A 12,081-nucleotide genomic window follows, 5' to 3' on the forward strand; every position below is an offset into this window, starting at 1 on the left:
ATTGACACAGTGTTGTCAGTTGTCTGTTTAATTTTTTAAATACATTCATGCCTAATAAAATCTTATTGTAAACAAAGACGCAACATGATGAGAGGAAAGGAGGGCAGACCTTGCTAACATTACCTGCATGACAGCCGTCAGGAGCTTGGCTAGTGTGAGTTGCAGATGGACTTGATAGGATAGCTCAGGCTGCCACAGGGTTAAGGAAAGGTGTCCTCCTCTTAGTCCACACCAGCTCCCTTTATGCCATTGGCATGTCTGTCTCAAGTGTGGCGAAGAAAGCGTACTCCACTTCACTACCGAAAGGTCTCACTATGTAAGAAGGGCAGTGCTGATAGAGGGGTCATCTTCAAGTACCAAGAGGCCAGTTTCCACACTGGATTTAATATGAGCCTTGTGTTTGTCTTCACAGCTTTGATGCAGAGCAGCGATGACTCTCACCTAGTGACTCCAGGAAAGATGAGCCAGCGCCAGGGGAAAGAAGCCTATCTCACCCCGACCAAAGATCTCGTCCAGGCGACACTCAGTCCCGGCATCATCCAGAGCCACGGTAAGAACACCATCCACATGGGCCACCCGCTGCCAGCTTAAATATGAGACTTGACATGCAGGGGAGACAGTGCGGGCTGTTCTGTCTGCCCAGTATTGCTGTGGAAAGGAAAAGTCACTGGGGAGGTCATCCAAATAATTCATTAATCTGCGCTCTCCGCGTTATGATGAGATCGCGCGCCCTTGTCTAATATATCTCCCTTGGCAAACGGCAGTGAAATTGTATCTCCATAGTGTCCTGTTCACTTTCCACGTGTAACAAGTGTGTGGCGCACCGGCTGCAGCGAGCTGGAGAAGCTGATCCTTCACTTGGTTGTCGCTTTTCACAAGTTAAAACCAATACAGCAGATGTTCCACTTTTTAGTTTAAAAAAACGTTTGTCTTTCTGTATAATACGTCATTTTTGAATGCCAGAAGTGTTGGGTTGAATATTTGTCTCATAACAGGCTCCTGGTGTTTTTTACTTCGTTCAAGTTGTTTATGGGTTGAGTAGGATTTTTCATCCTTTTCAAAGTTTGTGTTTGATAACATTGATTTAAATATTGTCATTTTATTCACTGTACATTATCCCTCTGTGTTGCCATGGACGTCCAATAACCTAAATTCTAAGGGCATCATTTGGCCCTAAATGGCATCTGACTAACTCATTGGCTTACCCTCAAAAACCACCCATTTGCTGTTGCGATGTTAAGTGAAGGGCAAGGAGGGGCTAAGTTGCCCAAAGGAAACAAGACTTGGAGCTTTTGCCATCATCACCTCTGAGACCTGCGGTTATAAGACAGGGCACCAAGGGGGAAGCATTATTGCTAAATGTCATAAAGTACCAAATAATGGATCCCATGAATGCTTAAGAATTGAAATCCCGGGACCTCATCAGAACTTGTTGTGAGGTCAGTTTTCCAAGGGGACATTTTGCAGATTGTATCATGTGCATATTTATACAGAAACCCTGTACCATTTTCATTGTCTCTAACTTTTCTTCTTTTTTTTTTTTTTTTTTACCTTGTCCCAATCTCTTTCATCAATGTTGCTGCATATTTCAAAGTTTACTTCAATTTGCTCAATTTAAACGCCGTGCTTTTTAATAACGAAAGTGAGATTTCTTAGTACAGAAAACATTAGTATTGTGGATGAACTACATTTGAGCCCATCATATGTAGTTTTCATTATATTGGGATCTACATCGTAGAATGTGGTCCCTGGAACTCTTCTGCTGTAGCCAGTCAATAAGAGCAATTGTGAGTTGAATGGCTGCCACACGTCAGTACACCTGTTCATACATGGTTGATCAAGCCTTGTGACCTGCTGTAATGGTGCCCCTAGATGTAGAGCTTTTGCTTTGAGGGCAGATTGGCTTTCTGAGTGAGACCTATTCCTGTTCAGACTTGCTCTAGAAGAATATACATCCCATGGGGCAGCCTTCCAGACGTTGTCTGAGAAGAATAGGAACACAATGATAGACTCCAAGAGCCAGCTGCAGTACCGCGTAATTCTCCGGTTACGTTGATACACTGATGACTTGGAGGTGAAAGCATTATTAGTGATGTGGTCTTCTAGTAGGAATTGAAGATGGATAGTTGCCTTTTAATTCTGTCTACTGCCATAGCATATAAACCCACTGGCTCCCAGTTGTCACCTGTGGACAGGTTATGGACATGCCTATTTTTTTGCGATTCAAGTGACCGCACAACCAACTTCTGCTACACATTACTGTCTCTGACTACAAAGTCTCTCTCACCTTTAAAGGAGGGATTTACAGAAAAGTTGGTCTTCCAGGCTGTGGATGCTTAGAATACCTCATTTGTTGACGCTTGGCACTGCACTCTAAAGTTTTTGCTTCCGAAATACACCTCCAAGGAAAAATGAGCTACAGCTCTTTCTCTCTGTGTTGTACAAACACACACAAAAATACCCACTCACTCTCCTTCTATCCCATCCAAACCTGGAAAATGGGCATTCCTACACAATTTCCTTGCTCTCCTCTCGGCACGTTCCTGAGCAGCATGTGAGTCTTCTACAATCGTGGCTAGGATATTACTCCAGAGCAACTAATGGGTTTCATGAATAGCCTTTATTAGACATTTGTGGAAAGGGAATGATGGGGCATCTCATGGTGTGGTCACCGCAACATCTGTAGCTGGATGGGCCACTTCTTTCTCAATGATCATGCACTGAAAATAAAGACTAAACCTCTCCAGATTCCAGGGTTTTTATTAACATTTGCTGCCCAGCTTTTCACATCCGAAATGCTATGGCATAGATGTGAAACACATGCTACCAAGTAAAGCTTAAAACATTTTCTCACTACTAGCTTTTTAACCATAGTATCTACCATCCATTGTGTATGAGCACATGCTACCCTTGCCATTTCTTCATTGTAAAAAACGACTGAAAGGCACAGGAATGAGGCTGATATTCCGTATGCTTTAGGCTTAAATCGGCTGCCATTACTCCAGTCCTTGATTACTATTTGTATTTCAGCAGCTCAGAAATAACTATGCACCCCGATTTGATTGTTGCCTCACATATAGCAGTCAGTGGTTAATGCCTCTAGTACCAATCAGGTTAACTCACATGCCCCAGAATAGAAAGGCTGACTCATTTTCTGTGGCTTGGTGGATCGGACAATGTTCTGAGCCATGTACCTTACTATTTAAGCCTCACAGCTCTTCATTGAAATCACAGACTTGGCTTTGACATAGGTGAATGCAAGAGAATTGATTGTGCAGCAGAGAGCCCCTCATTAGACTTGGAGGGTACAGATTCATGTCTAAATATCACAGAAAGGTTTGTTCACCTGTGATTTGTTATCAAAAATGGACAGAGAAAGAAGGTCCTCCTGGTACAGATGAAAGGATGCATGGCACATTTCTCCTTCCATTCGGCCTTCCAAATCGGCCCTACGGACGTGTAATAAAGACTAGGACATTGTGGATGTAGTAGTTCACCAGACAAAGTAGGTCAAATGTATCTAAAATTGAATGGCTAGTAGAAGAACTTTGCCTCAGTCCTTTGTTCATTATCATTGACCCAAGGACAACATTTTGACCGCTTCTTATTTAGAGGCTTCCAGGTGTACACCATGAGCTTAGGTGTTCTGTGTTCCATATTTTTCAGTCAGGAAATGACTCCCTTCTACCTGCTGATGAGCTCTTGTCGACTGGGTCTCCTATGTCAGTGGTTTCAGAAGTAAGGATGTTATGACTTTGGGTGCTTCTGATCTGGGCTATGATGGTCATTTCAGTCCCCAAGCTGATTTTGATTTCCAGTCCTTTTGTTTTCTTGTCCTTTCCTGTAGTTAGGATAGCCCTGCTTAAAATTGACAAAATGACAGCTGTTTACTTTTTTTTTAATATCTGGTAAGTGGAAATTAAGTGGCATTATCTAACACTTCAGCAATATTTTATGTTTTTTTGGAAAAAGGGCTCTGCCCTGTTTTATTTTGGTCTTGTACGGCAAAATATAACTTTGCAATAAGATGCTACAGGCATATTCAGTGGCTGTATATATGGGAGCTATGTCCTCATTAGGAGGAAACAACATTCCAGACTGTGGACATTCCACTTCAGCACCAGTTGCCAACCAGACACAAGATTTGGTGAAGGCTTGAGGGTGCGTGGCCAGAAAGCAAAGAAGCCGGATGTGCTCTAAAACACTGCTGTCTTTTATCTTAGATCAGCTGAATAATCCTGCCCCACTCGCCCTAAAAAACTGCACGTTATAGTTAGAGTAGACATGGGGTGCAATGAGCAGCAACTGAAAAGAGCTCCGTATTTTGTAAGGTGAGGCACAAAAGAATGAGATTCTCTGGTGCACAGATGCTTAGGCAATCATTTTGGACCAGTAGCAAGGATAGCTCAAACTTTACTGAGTACACTCCTCGGCACATAGCAACCTTCGAATGAAGCTGCAGAAGCTATTGCAAAAAAGCACCAGATTCAAAGCAGCGGTCCCACAGAAATCAGGGGCCGTATTACATAAGGTGCCCCGGGGGCCCAGCGAGCGTTTGCGCTTGCTTTGCACACCCCCGGGGCACTTTGGTATTATAGAAGGGGGCTCAGACGCTTGTGCGTCCCCTTCTATAAAACCGAAAGCGATACTGCACTTATTGCACCCGCCTGCAAGGGTATCTCTAATCCCTTTTGAAAGTGCTGGCGGGTGCAGCCTGCACAGTGAAAACACGGAGCAGCTGCTCCGTGTTTTCACCTGGATGCGCCCCAGGGCAGCGCTAGTTCGCGGCTGCCCCCAGGGCAGCGCCTTCACAATAATGGGGCGGATTAGCGTTGTTTGCGCCCGGCGCACCTTTTGAAAGGTGCGCTGGGCGCAAACAATGCCAATTCATAATATGGCCCCAGAATGGGAGTTCGGCAAACAAGCTGGGCTTGATGGGAGGGCCCACATAGAGAAGAGGTTCCAGCCTTGGAAAGGACAGAGCAAATTATCTTCAGGAGCACAGGCCTAGTAAGAAACCCCCAAAGGAGGTGAGTAACCGGGCCTGGGCTCAGTCAGGCCCCAGAGAAGATATAGCAGGAGATTGGCAGTCGCACTGGATCAACTGAACTGCGAATGGTGTGAGGAGGGTAGCCTGTGCTCTGGAACTGCTTGGGCAGGCCACTTGTGGTAAAGAAACAACCCTTCAAAGCAGCACAGATGAGAGTACCAGTCAGCAGGGCATATTGCATGAAACCTTTCATTTAAACAGAAATGTGTGCTGCACCGAAATACCAAAATATTAAGCAGGCCTTTTCTGGAGCGCTGTGTGTTGGACAAAGTATCACCTGAAGAAGCACCCCTTCACCCTTGTCCCAGGAGCACCTCCATAACCTATTGTGGCCCGAATACTTATAGGAACAAAGATTTGCTTTTGCAGTCTGCAAGGAAAAGGTCCATTAATGATGGGGAACCACAAAACTTTCCTTTTCCCTTATTACATAGCAGTTTTTAAGATAAGGAGAAGGCCTAGATGTGAAGCAAACACTTGGACAACCCAAAATTAAATACATGCTATTGTTTCTAGCAAACTTCAAATCCTCATTAGTGACGACATGTATTTCTTCTCAGAGCCCAATGAAGCATTGGAATGGGCCACTAAATTGATTATGGACAGTGGTTAAAACTTCCAGATCTGTTACAACTTAGAATAAGAAGAAACTGAAATAAGAACAGAAACTGGACAATTTGAATAGCAAATCGACTGCAGGGCAAAAAGCCATGGCCAAGAAAGAGGTCATGAAGGCACAAGCAAGGAATCTGTGAACATCTCACTCAGTTACTAACAGCCAACTTGAATCAGAGTACACAGGAACAGAGGAAGAAGACGAGAACAATGATCTTGACGGTCCGGTAGTGACACTGATGACGTCTGATGACATTATATCCTGAGCTTTCTGTGGCACACTACAGTAACAAGGCATCAGGAAGCTTGCAGGGTATCTTCCAAGGTGACATTTTATTATATGGTACTTTCAATCATATTAAATGTGAGCAGATAAATTATTGAAGGCTAGTGGGCAAACTAATTCTTAAGGGTTAAATTTGAGTGAATTATGCAGGAATCAAGGAGCTTGTTAGGGCTGGGCAACAGGCACTAGATCGTAGTAGTATCTGGAATTAAGGAACCAGGCTACACGCCCTCTTAAAACGTTATCTTGTCTTTAATCCAGGTGATATATTATTATTTTACAGTTCGAAATGGCTAGTTTGATAGAAGACGTAGGGAGTGAACCAGTTGTGAGTTTTTTTTCGTAAGGTATTAAGAGTCCTAGAATGGAAAATCAGCGGGAGGTGAGGAGAAAAGGTACTTGAAGTGTTCCTCATAGCCAAAAAGAGAGGCTGAGCGGCATGAGTCACTTCTTGGGGTGTACCGCAGCAGAGGCTAAACCGGATACGGTCGAAACATACATTAATGGGGAGTGTAAATTAGTAGAACCTGCTGACATGGAATGTGATGGGTTTGGGAACTTGACCAAAAGATATAGGATATATGCCAATATCATCAGAAGAAATATACATGTATTGTATCATCAGGAAACACACTTAATGAGGGAGGAAGTGGAGAAATTAAACAAGAGGTGACAGGACAGATTTACGCACCACCTATTTCCTTCTTCACCAGAGATACCTTGATCTGGCTAGACCTACAGATTCAATTGGAAATAAATGGACACATAAGTGATTGAGTAGGTACGCTATACTGGAAGGTAAGCTAGAAGGGAGGTTTCTAAGATTTGTTAACATTTATGCTCCAAGCACAGCGCAGCGCAGCCCTAGTTTTATGACCGGATGGCTTGTCTGCCCATACATTAAGTGGAATGCATAACTTTCTCCGTAAGGGACTTTAAAGGTGTTGTATACAGAGATAGATGTCTGCTAATTTGTCTCTGTGGTTACTAATTGAAGTGTAATAGATGGTTGTTGCACCTTGCTCCCAGAAGAGCGAGCATGCTATCTTTATTCACACATGCTACACTCAAGAGATGATATATTTTTGTGTGGTGGCTTGGACCTGCTGCCTCTTGAACACTCCATGCAGAGAAATACTTAGTAACAGTCACTTAGTATCACAGTTTCACTGGGTGGCAAGGTTTGGGAGGTCCCAAAAATGTGGAAGCAGTGGTCTCTGATGTATTGGAGTTAAGTCCTGGGACTTAGGGGCTAACCAGATTACTAGAGGTTGCCAAGTATCTTTGAGGAAAAATGCCCCCACTGATCCAAAACGAAGGAGGCTTACTCGCACAATTTACTGCTGTGGTTGAATCAGACTGTGGAAACTCTGCTCGACCTGTGCCAGAGCATATTGGAGCAATGGCAATATAACTAAAATGGGGGATCTCTGACAACCATAAGCTACTAAGATTTGAAAGACTAGGACTAAACAATCAACTGGCACTGGACCAATTCATAACATGTGGCACACTGATATTAAATAGATGTATAAGCCTCTTCCTAGATGTGACAAGACACAAGACCCAAAACGATAATGATTGCATGAGTACGGTTTAGTCATTTTCGTGCAAATGGGCAAGAATTGACCAAGCAAAATCATTTCAAAATAATCATGCTCCATCACTACCCTCCTACCTATTACCAGCAAGGTACTCAAGGTACTTTTTAACCAAACTAATATCCATAAGACACATCTACTGCTTGGGTATAATGTGTGGTACTGTATAGAAGGCATAACACCACCTCAACGTGTAATGAATATGATAAATAGCCTTACACTTAAAACAGTAGTAAAAAGATGAATCCACCTCACGCCAATCTCGAAGTTGCTTCTATGGATATTGCATTTATCTTGAGAAATTATGCATTGAGGGCATGTGTATATCATTTAATGTTGTCATTTAATGATGACTATCTTTGAGTGCTATATTCCACTAAGGTCACCTGTACAAGAAAACATACAATTCTGAAAGATGTCTCAAAAACTCAGGTAAACGCCAGTTATCCTAGTAATTGTTCTATTTGTAGATTTTTCTCCTAACGTTCCCCTTGATGGAGCCCTGAGGTATTTTTTTTTTCTCATTCAACTTTTTACTTCGCACATTTTATGCACATAATCTACACACATGCTCTTTCTCTGATGGGTTTTACAGAATCATTTTGGTCACATACATGGCTAACTTTTTATATCTGTTCTACATACAGCTTCACAAAGATCTCCAAGTCTTCTCAAATGTATTTAGATATACCCTTTATTGTTAAATGCCAATCCTTCTAAAGTCCCTTGCTTTCATGCTCTTCCAGCCAGCCTTCAGTTTGTTTAAAGCTGGTCTCTGGGATCTGAAGGTGAATGCCGCCAGGGGCTGCTGCACAGTGCTGACCTGTGAGGAATCCTACTATTTGCTACAGTGTGTGTAACCTAAATCTTCATAGCTTTTCCTCGGTTTTCCTGTCCGTGATCAAGTCTGAGCTCCAGTCTATTACTTTAAAAGGGGTCGGCTCCTTTGATTACATCTTTAAATTGTAGTAGAGGGCACAGCGATGGGTGACCTTCAGTCCTGTTCTCTCTAGGGAGCGTATTCGAAAATTCAGCTAGACTGGGTTTATTTTTCTGCAGAGCTTGTGGCCCCTAGTCCTATGGCACCCACCCCACCCAGCATAGCATGTAAGAGAGGTGATGCTTTCTACAAACGTCATATTTTTATTGATGTTTGAAGCACACAAGCATGTAAAGAATACTTAGGACCTCAAGATATTTATACCAACCAGGGGGGAGATGTTTTAATATCAATAAGGGAGGAGCTGTTGCCTAGTGGGCAGTGCTGTCAGCTTTGGAACATGTAAACCCAGGTTTGAATCTCAGGCTCTGCTCTTGACTCACCATTGTGTGATTTGGACAAATCACTGAATCTCCTTGTGCCTACAAATGTGTAACATATGAACTGTATTTGTATAATCCCCACATTTGTGTACGCAATTTAGTAGACTGGCTCCCATTCTCCCCAAGTAGTGTGCTGTGCTTTGTTGCTTCCTAGCTAGGGTTGTGCTATATAAGTAACAGCACATAATACATACTCATTAAATGGCAACACATACTTCAACCAATACAACACTATATTGTTAGTCGTTTCCTTAATCTCTTTTAAACATGGTTTCATTTGTAATTGAATCTGTTGCATGATGAGTGAGGTCGTTTTCATTTGATGCAGGAGTTATGGTTTGCATGGCTCTTTTCGAGTAATTGTTTGTGGAGCCAACCACAACTGTAAAATGTCAGTGTTTATTTAATTTTTAACCATACCTGTACTTTAACTGGGTTTTAAGGTAAGTATTTCTACCTCTGTTGTAATGCGAAACACCTTTTGGGATTGACCGAGTTATTAAAGTGGACTGCCTCAAAAATTGAAAAGTTAAGGATTGCATGGATTAAACTTCGGTTTATGGAGAGAAAAAAATACAAATTTGTTAACATGACTGATAAACCTTGCTGTTCAATTCACATGTAAGTACGTTGAAATGGGGAGTAGAAAAACATAGCAAGGGTCTGCTATAACAATGATTATATCTGATAAGATACTTCTAGCTGCCTATTCCTCACCTTAAAATGATCCCCAGGCGTCAGAATGGATCCAGACATTTTTCATGAGCAATACCCCTAGGCACTGGTAGGGATCCATGTGGCGTAGTCTGCGTCATCCTCACCGGAAGTGAAGTGCGCAGTGCCCACATAGGCTTTACCCTAGTCAATTGTCAGTTGTTTTCATTCCGTGCCAGTTAGCACCGATCTGGCGAGAACTACCCCTAGAAACTTTTTGACTAGCTTTTTTTTCGACTTTTGTTAAAGCATTTTTACGAAGTTTTACACCTGGTGTTGCAAGAACTTCCTAGAAAAAGTCCGGCTTCAAGCCCTGTGGCGCCGGTCACCAATCGAGTATGGCAACAGACCCATATCTTTTTTCACTAGCGTGACCATGGCGTAGAGACCTGCTTCGACTGTTGCATGATGAATCCAAAGGCTTTGAGGTAGCATTCTCTCAAGCTTGTGGTGCCTAGACTTGCGATTCTGCAACATTCTCAATCCCGGTCGAGAGAAAGGTCCCGGGATCTGTTGTGGAGCCTGAAATCTTCATTGCACTCAAAGTGACCCGGTCAGTTCCACTGCAAGAAGAAGAGCAAGAAATTGAAGAGGTCTTAAACTTTAGCTCATCCATCTGCTGACTAGTGAATCATCGCCATTCGAGGCCTGGCTTCGAGTGTGAGCCAGCTCCTAGGTTGGCTCCATACTTACCAGAGTTTCAGAGAGCTGGAGCGAACCCTGCTCAACTCCAATAGTTTTTGGTCATGTGCCTCAAATTTGAGCAGCCTGTTCCTGCCGGCACTCCTTCGGGCCCCACAGATTCGGGTGAGGCCCCTACTCATGCCACGCCAGCATCTCCAGCACCAGTCAAGCCCCTTGGATCCACGGATGGATCCGGACCAGTGCCGATCGTACCACCTCAACCTTCCCTGGCGCCGGTACCGAAGTAGTTGTTCCTGGCTCCACATCCATTCTGATCTCTGACACCGAGCCGGAGTGACGTTGTCCAATGCTGGAGCCATATTCCTATGGACTAGGAATTTGGAAAGATTGGGACTATAAGGAGTACCAGTCTTTAGATTAAGGGTGGGCGGCAAATTCCATTCCGCTCGCGGAACTTGCGTAATTTCGGCATTTTCACGTTCCCCGCGGAACGCAAAAATTTCGAAAGTACCGCGATCTGCGGCGGAACGGAAATATGCAGGGCAGGATTCATTCTGGCACGATGCTCCTGTCACAAAAATTAAACCTCAGCAGGAAGCACTTACAGATATAAATAAAGCAGGTGCTCGAGTTGAAGCTCAAATTCAGTAACGCATTAATCATCCCAAAAAATTCGAGAGCTAGGTCGAGGCTGGGCAGGTGTGCTTTTCTCCCCATAACTACCGTCATAATTTAGCTGTGATCCTTGATGGAGCTCTGTGCATCCATGACTTTCTCGAGCGCAATCCCTGTTTCTCCTCATCTGCTGCTCTGATCGGTCTCTGACCCTTCATAAACAAGAGGCATGTGAACTCGCATAGAAGCCCTGCCCGTTTGGCCCCGCCCCACATACATTAGCGGTATGCAACAGCTTCTCGCTCTTTCCCCACTATGATGGACAGCTCACTCAAGGGCCCCCGGCGCCTTTCGGCGCGGTGGCAAAGTTTCAGACACACATGGTCACTGGAGACCACTCTTCTGGCCTTTTACGCAGCCGTAGTGTAGGAAAAACACTATACATTTACCCAACGAGTTAGCACTTACTGATTAGCCAGTAGAAATTACTCCAGTTGAGTAGAGGTATTGCACAAAACGATGGCATCTGCTTGGATAAATATGCGGGGCAGGATTCATTCTGGCACGATGCTCCTGTCACAAAAATTAAACCTCAGCAGGAAGCACTTACAGAAATAAAGCAAAGAAGCCCCGCTCCCGAAATCTCCGCGAGCACGCAAAATTCTGCGTGTTTGCGGAGATTTTTTGCCGTTTCGCGGAATTTTGCGAAAGGCAACTGCGCAAATTCCGCCCACCCCTATTTTAGATCCACAAATGGACTGGAGGAAGGACTTGGCGGAGGCCAGTAGACTTGTCACTTCGCCAACTGACATGCTTTCACCCCAACTATTACTACGGAGGAGGGAGCATCCTTTACAATGGTGGTAAGAAGGGTGGCCATAGTCCCAGACCCTAGCCTGCCTTCAGTGGCAGTCAAAACAAACGTCTTAACAGAGGTGCTTCAGCCAGGAGTGACCACCTCAGAACCGCTTCTCTAGTTTAATGAGGCCGTTAAAGATGTCCTGCTTTGGACCTGGTCAAAGCCCAGCACAGGCACTCATGTGAACCGGACAATTGCCTGCTGCCCCGCCCCAGGGGATCCCAATTTCCACCAAACCTCTACCTCACATGTAAATCCTGGCGCATTCCCTACTGCCCCACCAGAAAAGGAATCCAAGAGGCTAAACAGCTTAGGGAAGATGATGTTTTCTTTCACCAGCCTGGCACTGCGGTCCGTGTTTACTGTGTCCCTT

At 44.1% G+C, this 12,081-nt stretch overlaps 1 protein-coding gene across 3 annotated transcripts in view; it reads left to right on the top strand.

Moving 5' to 3' along the window:
* The window catches only part of OSBPL8 (oxysterol binding protein like 8), a 939,874-nt gene that overhangs the window by 505,414 nt on the left and 422,379 nt on the right, over nucleotides 1-12,081 (top strand). For all 3 annotated transcript variants that reach the window (XM_085653858.1, XM_085653857.1, XM_085653859.1), the window contains one exon: nucleotides 413-550. In XM_085653858.1, coding sequence (XP_085509984.1) covers nucleotides 413-550 — 138 coding nt within the window. The remainder of the gene's footprint in view (nucleotides 1-412; nucleotides 551-12,081) is intronic.

The sequence above is a fragment of the Triturus cristatus genome, chromosome 4_1, assembly GCF_964204655.1.
Source record: "Triturus cristatus chromosome 4_1, aTriCri1.1, whole genome shotgun sequence".
Lineage (NCBI taxonomy): Eukaryota > Metazoa > Chordata > Amphibia > Caudata > Salamandridae > Triturus > Triturus cristatus.